The 18,641-nt window shown below is 40.1% G+C and overlaps 1 protein-coding gene across 7 annotated transcripts in view; it reads left to right on the forward strand.

Moving 5' to 3' along the window:
* The window catches only part of PDE4D (phosphodiesterase 4D), a gene marked incomplete at its 5' end in the record, with an annotated part of 552,125 nt that overhangs the window by 416,195 nt on the left and 117,289 nt on the right, over window positions 1–18,641 (forward strand). For all 7 annotated transcript variants that reach the window (XM_082497090.1, XM_082497088.1, XM_082497089.1 and 4 more), the window contains one exon: window positions 9,934–10,125. In XM_082497090.1, coding sequence (XP_082353216.1) covers window positions 9,934–10,125 — 192 coding nt within the window. The remainder of the gene's footprint in view (window positions 1–9,933; window positions 10,126–18,641) is intronic.

Raw genomic sequence — 18,641 nt, forward strand, 5'->3', positions numbered from 1 at the left:
TGTACTGGATTTTCCTTCTCTGGAAGCAGTCTGCTTCTCAACCATGATCTTACATTCATTTTTATATTTTAGTTTTTCCTGAAAGAAAGGTGTTCCACTAATATCTCGGACCTGCATTTTAATTAGGATTAGTCAGTATGCCTGGTGGAGGGTTTGCATATTTTATAAATTGCTAGATAAACATTTTAAAATTCTTTAAGATTTTATTTCAGGACATTTAAAATCAGAGGGCTGGAACACCTCTGCTATGAAGACATCCTGACAGAGTTGAGGTTGTCCAGCCTGGAGAAGAAAAGGCTCCAGGGAGACCTTATAGCAGCTTTCCAGTACCTAAAGGGGGCCTACAGGAAAGGTGGAGAGAGACTTTTTACCAGGGAGCGTAGCGATAATATTAGGGGTAATGGTTTTAAACTGAAAGAAGGCAGATTTAGATTAGGTATTAGGAAGAAATTCTTTACTGTGAGGGTGGTGAGGCACTAGAACAGGTTTCCCAGGGAAGCTGCGGATGCCCCATCCCTGGAAGTGTTCAAGGCCGGGTTGGATGAGGCTTTGAGCAATCTGGTCTAGTGGGAGGTGTCCCTGTCCATGGCAGGGGGGTTGATGATCTAGATGATCTTTAAGGTCCCTTCCAACCTAACCCATTCTATGATTCTATGATATTATTCTATGAAAATAAGACAAAATGAATAGCAATGTGAATTGCAGCAGATACAGGCTCTATAGTCACACTCAGTGCAAGCTGGTTTTATATCCCAGTGTCCAAATACTGCTCAGAAAGTAGAGCTGCAGAAAAAGAAGTGTGAATAGATGGATCAAAACTCACCCTGGAAAGAAAAACAGTGTTGTTCTAGAATTTCTTGAAGAAATTAGGTAAAGTGATTTTTTTAAAAAGAGTTTGAAGGTACTTTAGTATTTAGAGCTCAGAGAAAAGGTACCTTGTGGAAAATAAGTGCAGACAACACTACGGAATGATTTAAGTGAATGGTGACAGATAGACTGTAATTAAATAATGACAGTAATAAAGCGGAGTCCTGCTGAGACTGGGCTCCCAGTAGTGCGGTGGCGCTGACAGACGCCTGCAGCGGTGGGAGCTGGTGGGAGGCTGGTGCCGGCTGGCTGTCCGGCTGCTCGGGAGCGCCCCTGGATTTGCTGCCTCCTCTTTCTCCGCTTTGGATTAAGCGGTTCTATTTTTCAGCCGTCCTTACCGCAGGTTACCCCAAATAGTCCAGTTCTGCAATATTTTCTGCAGATTTCCTCATTCAGACCTCGACCTGCCACAGATTTTAGCAGAAACCTTGGGGAAAAAAGTTAATGCCTCGGTACTATCTAAAAATGGGAACACTAATCGCGGTAGGGCTATTAGATCAGAAGACCCATACAAAGTGACTTAAACCTAGTAGAAATTTGAACAGATTACCACATTTCTTGGAAATTATTTTGCATTTTGTTCCTATTGTGTTTTTTGTTTGCATTTTTGTTATACTGCAATAAGACAGCTTTGAAGAACCATCAAAACATCAAATCCATGTAACAGGATCTGGAATCTGGCATTCTTAACTGAACATCGCATTAGTAGGAAGATGTTCACTTGCAAGAGCCAAGTACAGAGAATAAAAATTGCCGGGTGAGGGACGATCCTCTCTCCAAGGCAAGAATAAAAGGAATCACGAAAATAATCTCAGTATGGCTGAGCGCAACAAGAGAGTTGTTTTAATAGGGGCAACAAAGTATTGCGTGCCAAATGCATAGACCGCTGAGGTATAATTAAGAATCATGAGGTGACACTATGAAAAGTACACCTTGAATTGAGTCTAAGGAGACTGTTCAAATCAGAATGCCCAAAGACAAGGAATAGTCGTCACAGGAAACTCCTTGCTTGGAAACTTCATACCAAAACACAAAATGGTTTGTTTAAAGAGATAAGCAACATTTCCTAAGGCTCTTGCTGGAAAATCATGAGACGGAAACTCAAACAGATAGTTGGAGTTCCTTTGCTAACATGTTTGAGTAGACTAATTATTACAAACCTTTTTGCTCAATGTATTTTTTGTCCTGCATATGTGCTATTTGCCTGTTACCTGGGCTTTTAACATTAGTATTAAGCCTTATTACACTTTAAATGTTTCCAAAAACAGTTATGCCAAGAGAAAAAGCCAAGTTCTGCTGCTAAAAGCAAATTTCATTAAATGTCACATTTTCTTCTTTTGCTTGCAGTTTTGACACTGGAAAATCTATCCACACCACTTCTAAAAATGGAGTTAATCATAGGGCTTGCTTGCTGAATCGCTTAACTGGAAACCCAAAGCCACAAGCAGATAGTTGGCTGGAATTCTCCAGTGGTACAAGAAAATTCAGATTTAGATCATATGTTCCTTTTAATATCATTTGCTTACAATTTGCTGAACGTATTTTTAAGCAATGGAAGGCAAAAGTTCTTGTTAACTTCACTACAGAGAAAAAAATATCGGGTCACATATAAATGGCTTTTATTTCTCCAGATGTAGAGAGTTGGTATGATATTCCTTCTAAAATGTCAGTATAGATATTTCTCTTTTTTTTCTGCTCATTTTCCTGAGGTTTAGTCTTTACTAGGCATGGGGGAAGAGAAAGAAAGGGAAGTAGAAGGTGAAAAACAGATGGGGTCTCTCCTGCATCACTGGGTTAACACGGTCAGAAAGGAAGCATTTTTAAAGGTCCCAAGCAGAGAATAATATAAGAAATAAATTTTAGGCCTGTTATTCAGCTACATAAATCCACTGATTTGTATTTACAGGTCTTTTTCTGACGTTGCAGGTTACCCTATTTAACATCTAAAGTTCAATGGAAGCCTATGGCAGGGGCTGATTACTGAAAACTTGTTTCTTTCTGATAAAGAAAATTCTAAAGTTTCATCTTTATTAAAGTCTGGAGATAACTATGTCTGGCAAAAAAATGGACACCCAAGTCAGCTGTTGGCTCAATGTAATGCTTCATTTATTAATAAGCATTAAAAAGGCCCAAGAAAAGCCATAAAGACACAATCAATGCGTTTGTCCAGTCTAGCTAATGAATGTAAAGTGTGTCTAAAATCAGTATTTCACAAAGAAATTATGATAATTATTTGGTGTATTAGCAAATCTTTGGTGATTCAGTGAATTCAGTCAATTCAGTGAATATATTTGGTCTATAAAGTAAAACGGCAATTAGCTACCCTAAAAAGCATCCATGAAAATTCAGTTCTTACTCACAAATAATGTCGGAGATGTTGAGATGCATATGTAGGTAATAGCACGGGCAGATGGCTGGAGAGGTTGCTTGACACTGGGACAATGGAATCCTTTGATGGGGGACAAAATTTGCTCCTCAAGAACTTGCTTGTAGTTCTGTAATGTTTAAAGATGTCCTTAAAATGTAAGTTGTCCCCAGAGGATCAATTAATTTGGATCCTACCTGTCTCCTTCCCCATAGTTTCCAAGATAGGATTTGCTAATGTGGAGAGAGACTTAAGGGAATATCAGGAGTGCAATTTTTATTTTTAAAATGTCTAGTAAATTCTTCATTTGGGGATGGAATTTATTCCCTTCCTTCTTCTACTATTGCTGAATTCTCAAAAAAAAAAAAAAAAAGCCAAAATAAAACAAAAATAACCAACACAAAGCTGCAGGATTAAATTGCTAAATTCTCAGTAGTAAGGAAGACCAACATTAAGATTTTCTATGCAGCCTTAATTACAAGCTCTTCTGCATATTCATTATGATGCCATTACTCCTTATGTAACTAAAAGCTATATTTTGTACACAGATCTTTCCCTTTTTTCTTTTAGCAACCTTGCAGAGAGTAGGAAAGTGTTATTTAGGGACTGAAAAGGAAGTCCACAGAGGGTTTCTTTCACTGCGTGAAGAAGCCGTACAGTCATTAACAATGAAGCAGTGCTGCTGAGACCCAGGATCCAGAACTTCTCCTGTCCTTGCCACAGGTTGCTGCTGTTGCCTGAAGCAAATCATTTAATAATCTTCCTAAAGGTTGCCTGTGATGTTATGACTTCTTGTCCTATTAGGAGCACAGGGAAGATCAGCCATGAATGTTTACAAGTTGCTCAAGAGAGTTCACCACTTTTATCCCCATCTTGGTACAGAGCCTGGATGATACGTGGTGGGCAAGACATGCAAACATGACGAATAGCCAAAAAAGGAAAAAAGGCTGAACTTTTGTCTCATGTCATGTTTGTCATCACTGAACACTGAATAAGGCAGGCTCTAAGCATAAACAGTATCCACTAATGTCATAAAATATTTTGTCAAAATGCAGACACAAAAGTTGCTGAATTAGCACTGGCTTTTCATAGCTTTGGCGTCTCTGGAGTTGCAGCAAAGCTCTTTGAACATAGAAAATTCTGTGATGTGTGCTGTGCCAAATGCTCCTGTCACTAAAAGCAGCTTCAGTTGGCAGGCGTTGTGCAAAGTGCCCGAAGCTGGCCGCAGAACAATGGTGGAAAATTCTGTCTTTAAATGGCCATTTTCTGCCTGTGAAACGATAGCAAAACAGTTCCTATGCCTTCAGTAACAACTTCCATGCTCCTTCTTCCTCTCCAAAGACCACCCTCCACCAAAAGTGCAAGGAGGCTGACAAACACCCTTGGGAGAGGGAAACTTCTGGTGCGTCACTGAAGGTGCACTTTTTAATTCACAGCATATTCTTGCTGTGGCTTAAAACTTAACAGGGTTGGAAAGACAAATATGAAGCAACCACAGCTGACTTTCTGAAATTTCTCCCCAGGAAAATTAGAGAGCGTATCCTATTTTGTATCTTAAACTTTTAATTTTTTTCAGTGTATGCAGCAAGAAAGAACAAACTACTTGTGTGAAAGTCTTCAATTCCCCATTCTGATTCTCTGTTCACCCGATGCAGTGTGATCAGCAATGCCATTTCTTGCAAATAAGAGTTGTGGTTCAGCCAAAGAAACAATTTATTTCATTTTCAGTGTAATAACACATTTTTTCATTTAGATTTCTACGGGCTTTTGTATCTGAAAGTGTTAGCAAATGTCTCAGTAAGAGCAAAACAAGGCACTTAGCTGCTGCAGCATTTTAAAAACTTCTTAATGTAAACATATGTTCCTGGCAAACCAGTGCTGTATTCACATTCCCCTTTGACTGTAGAACTGAACTTTTTTTTTTTCTTGATGCATATTTACATAAAAGACATTTTCGTTGAGCAGCATGAGCCAAATCCTAGCTGTGATATTTTGATCCCGTTTATAACTGTTGACACCCATCTAGTGGACGCGACACAGTATGACAGGATAAAATTCCTTTCGCAACAGCCGTGTGGAAGTCTTGCACATACTTAAATTATCTGGTGGTGCAAACCACAGGGCCTCTCCCAGCTGACGAAACTGCAATCTTATCTAATAGACTGTTAAATTTTAAGTGTCTTTTATTTTTTTTCTTAATCTGACAGTGAAATCATCCATAGAAACCTGCCTAAATTTCTGACTGGGAGGAATCAAACTGGTAATAAAATATTTATATCATGTCCACAAAAGGTGGGTGAAGAAAATAAAACAAATCTGCAAACAAAACCATATGTTCCTTTAATCCAATAACATACTTTCTAATCAATTGAATAATTAAGTCCACGGTTAAAGAAATCAATGTAATAGTCACCCCTTATTCAAAATTTTACTGCTGTGAGAAGACTTACATTTACCTTCCTTTATTTCTATCCCGCTTTTAACTTATGTTGTAGAGCTTTCAGACAAATTTTTATATATTTGAAATTATATTGCCATTGCAGAATTTAGTCTTATTGAGCACAGGAGTAAACAATCCTCTTCTCTTTTACCTAAAACTGCAGGAAAGATCTGCCCTCCTGCCCTCAACAGAAAAACAAAACATACATACTGTGTATTCTTTAGGAATCTGTGTGTTCTTGAAGTAGTTTAAAGACAAAAAAAAATATTTTATTTAGGTAATGAGATAAAAGTGTTAGGAAATTTGGATACGATGAGCTCACCTTTAATTAGCATTGTGAGTATTTTGTGCTCCTGGAATACTCAGTGTTATGGTTTGAGAGACCCATAACAATTTGTTGTCATTTAGACAATCATTCTATCACCCGATGACCCCTCCCTACCTGGGAAAGGGAAATTGGGAAAAACAAGGAAACCCAGGAGCTGAAGTATAAACAGATTTAATAGAATAAGATTAGATAATTAACATTAACAGCACTAAAGAACTGATATTGATCCTGACACCAATACAGAATATGCAAAGATTATACTCAGCCAATTATATCAGTAGGAAGCTGCGCACTCCCAGCAGTGGGCAGCAAATGTCGGACACTGTGAGCGCTACGGCTTCAGGAGGAAGGAAAGGCCTCAGGGCTCTGGCACTGGGACACAAAGTTCTCAGGATGGCAGCCATCAAGGGAGAGAGAGAACTTTGCAGCAAACTTTCTAATCTATAATGAGTGTGATGTTGACGGTATGAAATAGTCCTGTTGGCCAGCTTGGGTCAAGTGCCCGGGTCTCGCTCCTCCTCACCCCTGCACCTGGCTAGATCGAAAACACTGAGACCTTGAGACCCACACACCATAGCGGGCTGTAAAGTAAATACTTTCACAAATTCAGACACTGGAGTCTTCTAAAAGTGCAGTTTTCCCAAGTATTAGAAGAGAAATTAGTCCTGTGTCTCTCAAACCAGGACACTCAGGAATTCAAACTCAAAAGATATTAATTCCTAGTGAATAATAGTAGTCATGCTAGTCATAGAATGGTTTGTGTTGAAAGGGACTTTAAAGATCATCAAGTTCGATCCCCCCTGCCATGGACAGGGACACCTCCCACTAGACCAGGTTGCTCAAAGCCCCATCCAGCCTGGCCTTGAACACTTCCAGGGATGGGGCATCCACAACTGCTCTGGGCAACCTGTGCCAGTGCCTCACCACCCTCAGAGTGAAAAATTTCTTCCTAATACCTATTCTAAATCTACCCTCTTCCAGTTTGAAACCATTATCCCTTGTCCTATCACTAGATGCCCTTGTAAAAAGTCCTTCTTCAGATTTCTTGTAGGTCCCCTGCAGATACTGGAAAGCTGCTATGACGCCTCCCCGAAGTCTTCTCTTCTCCAGGCTGAACGACCCCAACTCTCTCAGCCTGTCTTCATAGCAGAGGTGTTTCAGCCCTCTGATCATCTTTGTGGTCCTCCTGTGGACTTGCTCCAGCAGGTCCATGTCCTTCTATGTTGAGGGCTCCAGAGCTGGATGCAGTCCTGCAGGTGGGGTCTCAGTAGAGTGGAGTAGAGGGGCAGAATCACCTCCCTTGACCTGCTGGCCACGCTTCTTTTGATGCAGCCCAGAATACAGTTGTCTTTCTGGGCTGCAAGCATTTATTGCTGGCTCCTGTTGAGCTTCTCATCAACCAACACCCCCAATATCTTCTCCTCAGGGCTGCTCTCAATCCATTCTCCACCCAGCTTGTATTTGTGCTTGGGATTGCCCTGGTCCACATGCAGGACCTTTTATTTGGCCTTGTTGAACTTCATGAGGTTCACAGGTTCACACAGGCCCACCTCCCAAGCCTGTCAGGGTCCCTCTGGATGGCATCCCTTCCCTCCAGCATGTCGACCACTCCACACAGCTTGGTGTTGTTGGCAAACTTGCTGAAGGTGCACTCAATCCATGTCATCCATGTCATCATGGCATGGCTATATGATTATTGACTTGTGGCACTCTAAGCTGCAAAGGATCTTTGACTGTAGTATTCATGCTTTCCTGCCCTTGCCAATATGTTTTTCAATATTTTTTTTGTGAACAGATCTCACAATGATCACAAAGGTGCAATAAATAGGGAAAATGAAATGCAAAGTGGAGCTTTGCATTGTCCAAGATCACCCAGCAGGCTGGTGGCAGAACTCTCACTTGATGTCTCCTGGATTAAGCTTTGTTAGCTTGAGATTGATAATGTCATGTAGTAGTAGCATATTGGAGGACACAGAAAAAGTACTCAGGCATAATCAAAAGAAATAAAATTTGGGAAGTGTATACGTTAGGATTTAATAACAGTGAATTGTTTTGAAAACTACAGTGAAAGGAGGATTAAATTGCTAAGCTTTCTTGAAGTTCATTTAATAGCATTTTTGGAATAGTTTTTGTTTCAAAAAAACCCTCATTTTGTTTTTCTACATCAAACTGTAAAAGGTGAATACAAAATAAATAATATATTATCAGGGCGACAGAAAACTTGCAGTTCCATGGATATGTGCAAAGTAAGAATGAAATAAAACATGAAACCAAGGTCCATTCTGTGCTGGGCAATGTGCATCTCTGTCAAAATAGGAAATATATGTGTCTTTGATTAGTTCATTTAACAAAGAACCGAAGGCCATGGGAATGCTGTCATTTCAGTAAAACATTAAAGTGGCAGCCTCACTGCAACCTCAGGTCAATGGTGGATAACAGCAAGAAACAAGCTAGTGCAGAGACTAGCATATACCTGCTGTGTCATCTGCGTCAGGCTGAAGTCTAATCAACAGCTGACAGGTACTGAATGTTTTCTCTTCTGCCATCATTAGATGTAATTGAAAACCGGTGGGTGTCCCTCACATAAAAGCTTTTTTTTCAAAATGAGTACTTTAAATTCATTACAAATACATAATATGATGCTAACGCTTATCCATGTTTAAAAAGTCATGTGAAAGATTCTCTGATCATCCCTCATTCCTAAATGCTTTAGCAGTATTATTTAAGTTCCTGTTAGTATGGCAAATGAGCCCAAGTAGTTACAAGCCAAGGTACCTTTCCTACTATGCTGTAAAACTAAAACTGGTTGTTGGTTTTATAGAGACAAATCCAACTGGGGAAACAAAAGTCATCTTCCACTTCTAGCTGGATAAAATGTGCTCCATCCCATCAGACGGAGACGTACTCTTGCTAATCCACACATTTGTAACCTCTGAGATTGCACACTACAACGCGTTAAGTCTAAAAATGGAGCCACATGCTCCAAAAAGACTCCATAAGGTACCAAACACAGATGTCGGGCTGCTAAGCAACACGGGTTGCCATGAGCACGTCCTCCCAGTACTGCCCACCCTGTCCTAGTTTCTAATTGATTGCAGAGTCCCATTCAAGGTCTTTGCACTGATTTTCAAAGCCCTTTGTGGAAACATCACAGACTACGTGAAAGAGCATCTTCTCTCTCCTTCTCTTTCTTTCTTGCCACTCACCCTTCAGCCTCTCATGACAGTAGTGTTCCCTAGGAATGATAAGCCTGTTCACCACTCTTAATACCAAATGCAATAACTAGCAGTGCTGGATCTAAACTGTGGAGTCCAACGGCACAGATCGCCACAGAAGTCGTGCTGCTTGGCAGTAAGCAAAGAGCTCAGTCTGTTTCTTCGGTCTGTTGTAAAATAGCGACTCTAATGCAAGCACACACATATGCCGTAATGCTTACCCAGCACTTCCATTACTGGGGTAAGACAAAATATGTTCTTGAAATTTTTTGGGTAGTAATAAAATACTAAGGTTGGGTATGTGTTAACAAAAGAGCTCTCAACTGCCTCGACAGTGGGAGACAGAATAATGAGGGTCCAGCTCAGGAGAGATGGCACCTAAGGAAGAAAACAATGAAACGTCATTTTTCCGCAGGGATAGAGCTCATGGATACCCTACATGCAGAGAAGCGTAAGGCTTCCTGTATTCCTAATAGTGGGGTCTTTTCTTTACCAAATTTATTTTCCTTCAGAGTTGTTATTTTTGGTCATCAGCAATTTTAAACTGTATTTTTTGTGTGCCTTGTTTTTTTGGTTTAGTGGTGGACTCAACCTGCTCTTTATTTCCCCATTATTATCAAGAAGCAATTACCTAGTGATAAATTTGTCAGAAGAGTGTTTATTACTTTCAAAATTCTTATGTCAATGGCATAAATCTTTTTCTCCTTTCTTTTTGCAGTTTCGATGTAGACAATGGTACCTCATCGGGACGAAGTCCCTTGGATCCCATGACGAGCCCTGGATCAGGGCTGATTCTTCAGGCAAATTTTGTCCACAGTCAACGTAGGGAGTCTTTCCTTTACCGGTCAGACAGTGACTATGACCTTTCTCCAAAGTCTATGTCCAGGAACTCCTCCATTGCCAGTGATATGTAAGTACATTATAAAATAGTTTTAGCCTATGTTTTGTCCTCTGTCTCAAGATTTTTCCAGCCACAGGAAATTTGTTTTAAAAATCAAAGACGGTAATCACTTATGCTACTGAAGTCATTGATAATTGTTTGTTTATTTTTTTAAAAGAACCTTGTACTTGTTTCTGCAGTTTTCTGAAAGAAAGAATATCATGAGGGTGTACTTGATGTGTTTATGCACTTTACTAGCTTTGACAGAATAATGGAGACAGTCAATACTGGTGTATCACAACACTAAGGAGAACTCTGATTTCCTGGCTATTAAGTTATTTTCCAGAGAAGTAATACAAACTCAATTTCTGCTTCTTAATATTCTTAAGAAAAAGATTACGTTTGTTTGCACCAGGTATTTTTAGGTTTTTAGAGAAAAGATTTATTAGCTGGCAGAAATTAATAAAATCAAGAGGGGCAAAAATTATTTCAAATACCGTTTTAACTAAATGGCAAAATTTTAACAAAGGGCTTTTGGGAAGTTATTCTGTCCTCTCACTGTTTTTCTGTGATGTGTATATTTTCTGCTAGTGGACCATACTTTTCAAGTATGTGTAGACCCCAAGTTTCATGGGTAGTGGAAGTCAGGTGCAAATCTCTGTTTATTTGTAAAACACTAAAATCATGTTAAATGTCTCAGCTTCTATTCACTTGTAAAAATTAAGAATAACTAATGTTTTTTGTTTGTTTGCCTTATCTGCTCCAAATTTCACTGCCAGACAGGTGTTTATGGATCAATTATAAATCGCTAAAATAAAGGACCAGGCTTATAAGAGCCCCCTAGTGAATGAGGAAGTCTAAAGCATTAAAAATCCAGCATTAATATAAACACTGTTTTTTAATGAGGCAAAACCCAATCGAGGTTCTCTTTAAAAAATAACAGAGTCAGTACACACAACAAAGGAAAAAGGTTTTCATAATAACGAGTGAAATGTCACCTGATATTGAACTTGCAGTCATTATAATTGAACACTCCTATTTTCAGCTTACTTATCATTTTAGAAATGTCAATTAGTCCATCTAATTATAGCTCTCTTCATGTGTAAGTGTCAAGATGAGAAAAATTCATGCCTTGACAGAGGTTTTTTGTAAGGTCCATACCTCAGTTAAGCCCTGTAGATTGAAGTACTTAGCAAGCTTTGTGCCCAGTGTGACCAATTTTGGTTGAGACAAAATGGGTGAGAAAAAGACCAATCCATCTTGCCTTGTCGTAAGGAAAAACACATTTCACTTGCAAATAGTGACCCCCTTCCAGCAAATCTTCCTCTGACAGATAACCTTTCTTTTAGATGGACAAGAGTCAAGCTTTTAGTGTGACACCTGTGCCAGGATACCGTTTGGAAAGACTTTTACATTCAGGGGGGCAACCCAGGTCACTGTGTTGCTTGGATGAGTCATTTCAATTAAGAATTCAATTAGTGCTCCATCCTTGAACTCATAATCCACTTCTGCATTTCCTAGAATTCTGGGTAATATTTCAGCACATGGCAGTAAATTGGATAAATTACTTAATTACTGAAACACTGAACACATTTTTTTCCTTTGGACATTTGTATCTATTCTTCCTTTCAAAATTTTCTTAAAACACATCTGTGTATAAAATTTATTGGACCTCACATCTGGACAGATTTTCACAGTCTCCTGTCACAGAGGAGCTGTTTTACTAAGGTAAATATTCCTACCACTATTTAGGATGGAAGATCATCAAGAAATATAAAAGGGAACTTGTTCTAACTGTGGACTATTAATCATATATCAGTAAGCCTAATGATAACAATCTTGATTGTATCACAGAAATGAAGGAAAATAAAACTAAGGAGTTAAAGAGGGGAAAGTTTAAAAAGATAAAATAGCAAGGAAAAAAAGCAAAGAAAAAATATCACAAAGCTCTTTATACATGGGTTCAAGGGGAAACTAGATGTGCTCATGGAAAAGTGGTGCTAAACAAGGTGGAGGCAGGAAGACTTGTTAGGGGAAGTATAACACAAATTTTAGATGACTCCCAAATTATCCTGTTTCCCTTCTGCATCTATCTACATGCTTAACTTTAAGTATTGCATGTTTCTTAAGCATCAACAAAATATATTACAAAACATACACATCATTCAGGTACTGCAGATGAATTGATTTTACATAACAATGTAACCTAGAATCCCCTGATTCTTCAATACTTGAGTTACCAACTTCAGTATTTCACCTGGAAAAAAAGCAAAATAGAAAGCAAACGGCATGCACCTTTTATTCGGAAGGAGTATAACAAAGATTTTTGGCACTTCCATTACTCTCAAATACTGTGCTTATGGTAATACATTCCACTTCAGTAGCAGCTGATGAAACAAAAGCAAAACTTCAAGATTTTGTTAAATATGGAGTGTTGTGATCAAAGACAGCCAGTGGATGGCAGTGCTAAAGTACCGAATGCATCATTTTCTCATCATTTATTATTTGCGCTGCGGCAGCAGCTCTGAGCTCCAGCCAAGGAAGGGAACACCGTCATGCTCAGTTCTTTGCAAACCCAAGATGAAAAGATGGGCTCTGCCACAGGCAACTTAAAGTCGAAGCAGAAGACAATAACCCAGAGACTAGTACAGTCAGATATTATCCCCAGGAGAAGGCACAACACAAGTCTCTATGCCCAAAGTAGTAAAACTCACAGAGCAACCAAAGTGAGTTTCAGTCAGTGAGTTCAATTGGAAAGTGACAGAAACAAGGGCAGAGAAGGGGGAGGTGGAAAGTTTTTTAAAATCAGAGAGGCTAAAGTATATTTTAAAGCAAGGAGCCAGGTTAGCTAAGGAAAAGAATAAAAGATAGGATGAGTGCAAGGCTGCTTAGATGAGAGAAGGTTAGTGGGACAAATGTGGGTGCGGTTAAGGCACTGAAAGAGGCAGAAAAAGCAGCTATATGGTAAGAAAGAAAAAAACAAATAAAAAGGAGTGGGAGTCAGTAACATATCTTCTCAATTATCTCTTGGAAGAAAAAGCATGGTCTTAGAGAGGAAAAGAGCCGAACATAGAGATGATATGAGGAGATGAGAAAAAGCCATTCAAGGCTGTCAACTGGAGAGGCAGGTGGTTTGGAGAGGAAGATGCAAGGTCCAAGGCAGCAGAGCACAGATGCGTTGTGAAGCCTGGCTAAGGGATTTCCAGCAGAGAGATGAGGATGTGCAAGAGAAGGAGAAATGAATGAGCAAGCCAGTGAGGATCAGTGACCCAGTGTGAGGAATTACAGGGCAGGATCTGTGATGACAGAGAGGAAAACAATTTTCAATAGAAGTAGAATGGAAAATTGAAAATAAATAAAATAAAATAAAAAAAGTCCCCAACAGCGCAGTTGCAACACTGGGAAAAAAGGAAACAGAAGCCAGCCAAAAGATGAGAGTGTCATCAATGTTGTACTGGAATAATTTTCAGGTTTGCATTTGAAGGCATCAGTGAATTAGGGAGCTTTGAACGTGGGTGGCTTGCAGAGGTGGCCTGATTACTTAATACGTGTTTGAACTGCTGCTGCTGCTCTGAGCTAGCAAATGCAGACAGAGGTGGCAGTGGTAACACTTCTTATGTCTTTCTTGCTAAGGGATTACTGCTCTGATTAATGAAGCATGAGGTAGAATTTGTGGACAATCTCCATTTTAGCAAAAAATAGGTCTCTAGCTAGGTTAAAAAATGGGTTCTGCAGTGAAATCGTTAGCACTTTCACGAACACTAGAAAGAAGCCAATAAGCAGTCCACTGTCTGGGGCAGAGCCCATGTTTTACCTGCCACTCTATGGGGAGAAAAGCATGTGTAGTCCCGTGTGATCCTGAAGAACCAGACCAGTATAGCAGGCCAGACCAGAGGACCAAGACACTCTTGGTGCAGAAGTCTGTCTGAGCTCCACCACGTCTTCTGAATATATCTAGTGGAAAAGGTACGTGACAATAAGCATTCCTTAAGCCTACCCGCTTAGGCAACATCCTGATGTTTCCAGGACTTGGCCAGCTGAACCTCATTCAGTAAAAAAGTAGCTGGTGTGGGGAGCTTTATGGGCTTCTTTAAAGAGACTCAGCACTGTTTCCTTGATCAGGTGAAATATCAATATAAGCTCTAATTAGTATAATTACACAAAATTTGCCAATTTCTAGTAAACCTTGCTTCCATCTTTTAAGCACTAGAACGCAGGCAGGGAACACTGACCATAGGGAGCTAACTGCAGGGTCATTGGCCTGGTGATCTGCTGAATGGCCACAAGGCCACCAGTACGCTTGTTCCTCAGACTGGCCAGCCGATTGCTATTCTGCCAACGCCTTCTGTAGAAAGTAGCATCCCTCTGCTGCTGCCCCTGGCAAAACAAATGCCAAGAGGATGCAATTTACTCCAGGATTTTTTCCCTATAGCTACAGTATTATCCTGTCTCCTCCTAGACGACATGCTGCTTTGTAGACTGTATTTGAATGTATCTGTAAAACTTGGCTCCACGTTTACAAAAAAAATAAAATCCTCTATTTTATTACTGAAAGCCAAATGTGGTCTACTTTGGAACAAAAAGAGCCTCTGTAGTCTGATAAGCATGGGTACTGGCATAAAGAGATTTGGGTTGTTTTGTCAGGATAAATTATCCCATTCTTCAATAGCTGGAGAAATAGTTGTGGGATTTTTAATTTCTAAGCGTATTCTTTTCCCAAATAAAGCCAAAATAATCTGTAATTTTGCAAAGAATAGTGTAACAGAATTATTCTGGCCGCAAAAATTACCTTAAATAAAGGGAAATTCCAAGGTAGGGAATTCCCTTATTTGTCAGTGACTGGCAGGTCTGGTCCTGACCTGAAGCTGCAAACGGGCTGAAATATCCCTTTAACTGGCGGTGAAACAACTGCCAGAGAAGAGAATGTCTGAGTTAAACTCGCACGTGTTTCCCAGTTCTCAACAGTCTGTTCAGCTTTCAAAAAAATTGCATTCTATTCAATCTGCATCAGATACATAAAGGGAATGTACTTTAAAATAATGGCAGCTAAAGGTGGCACACCTGGACAGTTAATAATGTTCACCTGAGCCTTTAATATGCCAATAATATAATGAAATGGGTATATGTTTTCGCATCCAGAACAGGAAGCCAAATTTCTAGTGATACAGATTATTCTTCTGTTTCTGAGCCATTAATGCCTGGATTTGTTAATAAAATGCTATGTGTATGCATCTGAAGTTACCTTTCCCCTGAAAGGGGGGACTCCAGGACTCCAGGAGAGCAGAAAAGACATGCAGTTACTGACCAGAGTAATTGCACCTCAGTTTAACAAGTCAGCAATAATTGCCTTTCTTTCCAGATAAACTGCTGTTGAAATTCCTTATGATTTATCAGGTTCTTTTCTCAGAATCTGTGATATTACTGTCTCACAGATATTACTGGCTGAAAAGAGCCAGTTAAACTTCAAAGTCCAGCCTGCTTTAAAAAAAAAAAAAAAATTAAGGTGCATTTTCTATGTGTGTTTCAGCTTAGAAACAATTATAAATGAAAAAATGTATTAAATTGCAGGAGACATTTATTTGTCCATGGAAAGAAATATATTTACATGGCTTTAGAAAAAATGGGCCAATATTTTGCTTCATTGGGTTTTGCTTTTTTGTTCTCAAGATCTTTTAAATTGAATAAATCTTCGGGTTGCAGCTTAAAGTAAACTAAATAATTAGTCACTTACAATCTTCTTTTGAGTTATAAAGAAAAACCACATTTGAGTTATAAAGAAAGGACCACTGTGTCCTTTCCAGTTGCTAGGGACATTTTACAAATAGAATCCAAATCAAGGAACTCAGTAATACCCAGTTTGCTTAAATTTAAATAATAAGTTTACACTAACTTCATTTGTTGATCAGGAAACAGTTACGTGATAAAAAGAGAATATTTTCACATTGAGAAGGCTTCTTTTGATCTGCTTTTTAATTCAGAAGATTCTAAGGTTTTCTAATATGCCTTTATAGGGTTGCTGAATCAGGATATTTTTGGCAAAATGCAAATTTATTTTATCTTACGTTCAGGCAATACAGCATCATTACTGGGTTTGTGTCCGAATGCTAAAACCTAATCATTTTCCAAGTATAACTCAGTTATTAAACACATCACTTCCCCTTCAAACACTTTTAACGTCAGGCGTTTTTTTTCCCCTCTTCTGGAAGTAATAGGTGTTTGAAACAAAATGGTAAGTTACTGCTCCTGTGTTAAACAAAGCAGACTGAAATCCTAGAAGTCTTCAGTCAGAGGTGGTATGCTGTTAAAACAATGGTTCCAAACCCAATTCTTAGCTGGGATTTCATCCACATCACAACACTACTCATCCCTGGGCTTGCTACGCAGATCTGCGGTGGAGGGGAGGGAGGAGGGATGTGTTTCGTGTGTGCACAAGCGTGCACGCAGTACTGAAGGATGGGAGCAGCGTGAAGAAAGGGAACTTTGTAAAGAAGGATTCGAATGTTTTGGGGCATGCCTCTTAGAATGGTTTTCCAGCTCAGTGATCACCTGCACACACAGGTTGAATGTGTTTCACAAGGCAGAAGAACATTAGTTCTCGTTTCACCCCTCAGGGCACAAACAACGCTCGGTGTGCTTGCAGTGGCGCTAATGCTGTGTTAGCAGCAGAGTTCGTTCCCTGAAAACGGACAAACTGAAATTCTGATGGTTCTGCCTTGTTTTTCTTGACATCTTCTTTTTTCTTCTTGTATACATACATTTAGGGCCCTTTGAATTCGGTTAGGGGACCCTTTTTTCTAAACCTTGAAGTTGAGACAGTCATCCACCCTGTGGCTGGCTGAGAGCAAGCTCGCTCGGGCTGTTAATTTACCTTGAGTAGGTGCTGTTCTCAGCGGCTCTGCTCTCATTTCTTTTAGAGAGGAAATCTTTCAGACTACATCATTAGGAGATCCACATGGAAAGTCACGTATTCTTATTCTTCATAAGTAACACAATCATATCAGTTCTCAACATTTTAGCATATGCAGCAGGGACAAGTGAGCAACCAAATGTCTGCTGCTTAAAAGCAATTCAAGGTAATACATTTTGTTTTCATTTGCAACAAGCTAAGAGTTTATGTGTGTCAGCTAATGCAATTAAAACTGATTAATAGTAACTCATTAAGCTGCACTAACGTGATTGCTTCCAGTCATGTGTGCACACCCACTCATTAATTTTCTCTAACCTGAGCAGAAAACAAACCTATCCTTTAGTAATTGGTGCTTGTTTCTTTTACAGCCTTGCTCAGAGCTAAATGTTGAATGTTTCTGTTGTATGAGCAGTCCAACAAAAGCACTGCTGAATTGGCCTGGACTTTGAACCAGAAAAGAGCTAAGCTCAGTAAGAAAAGTCCTACATCCTCTGGCTTAATCCAGCCCTTCCCTCAACACACAAACCAAACCCCCACACTGCAGTAGCTTCCTTTCCATTTGCCATCGCCTCAGTGACTCCCAGGAGGACCACTTTCTGATTCTAGGAGGAAAAAACACTTATGCCAGTGAAACACTGTGGTAATACTCTTTCTTTTAGGACTGAATCATAGAATGGCTTAGGTTGGAAGCGGCCTTAAAGATCATCCAGTTCCAACCCCCCTGCCATGGGCAGGGACACCTCCCACTAGACCAGGTTGCTCAAAGCCCCATCCAACCCGGCCTTGAACACTTTCAGGGATGGGGCATCCGCAGCTTCCCTGGGCAACTTGTGCCAGTGCCTCACCACCCTCAGAGTGAAAAAATTCCTCCTAATAGGTATTCTAAATCTCCCCTCTTCCAGTTTGAAGCCATTACCCCTCATCCTATCACTATATGCCCTTGTAAAAAGTCCCTCTCCAGATTTCTTGTAGGTCCCCTGCAGATACTGGAAGGCTGCTATAATGTCTCCCCAGAGCCTTCTCTTCTCCAGGCTGAACAACCACAACTCAGCCTGTCTTCATAGCAGAGGTGCTCAGGTGCTCCAGCCCTCCGATCATCTTTGTGGTCCTCCTGTGGACTTGCTTCAACAGGTCCATGTCCTTCTTATGCTGGGGGCTCCTGAACTGGGCACAGTACTCCAGGTGGGGCCTCATGAGAGTGGAGTAGAGGGGCAGAATCCCTTCCCTCAGCCTGCTGGCCACACTTCTTTTGATGCAGCGCAGGATACGGTTGGCTTTCTGGGTTGCAAGCGCACATTGTCAGCTCATGTTGAAATTACTGCAGGCCAGTTGCTCAGAGCTGTCTTCTAAACGGTCTGCTACATTACGTTAGGATTAAAGCGCTGAAGCTTGGTGGCTGGCTGGAGCAATATGATACAGGTGATTTCTTGAGTTGTCCTGTGTTTTTGTATCTTGCACATCATGCTGACATCCTTCTGTGATGGCCATCATCAGTACCTTCATGATTTCCTCAGGCAGATTACCCAAGTCAGATGCACGAGTGCAGTCTCTGGAAAATGTGTAAGTTTCCTGAGCAAGGAAGTCTGACACAAGAGGCTTTGATCTTCCTTGAACTCTTCCAAAGGTGCTATGATACTCT

The sequence above is a fragment of the Vanellus vanellus genome (assembly GCF_965231255.1).
Source record: "Vanellus vanellus genome assembly, chromosome: Z".
Classification (NCBI taxonomy): Eukaryota; Metazoa; Chordata; class Aves; order Charadriiformes; family Charadriidae; genus Vanellus; species Vanellus vanellus.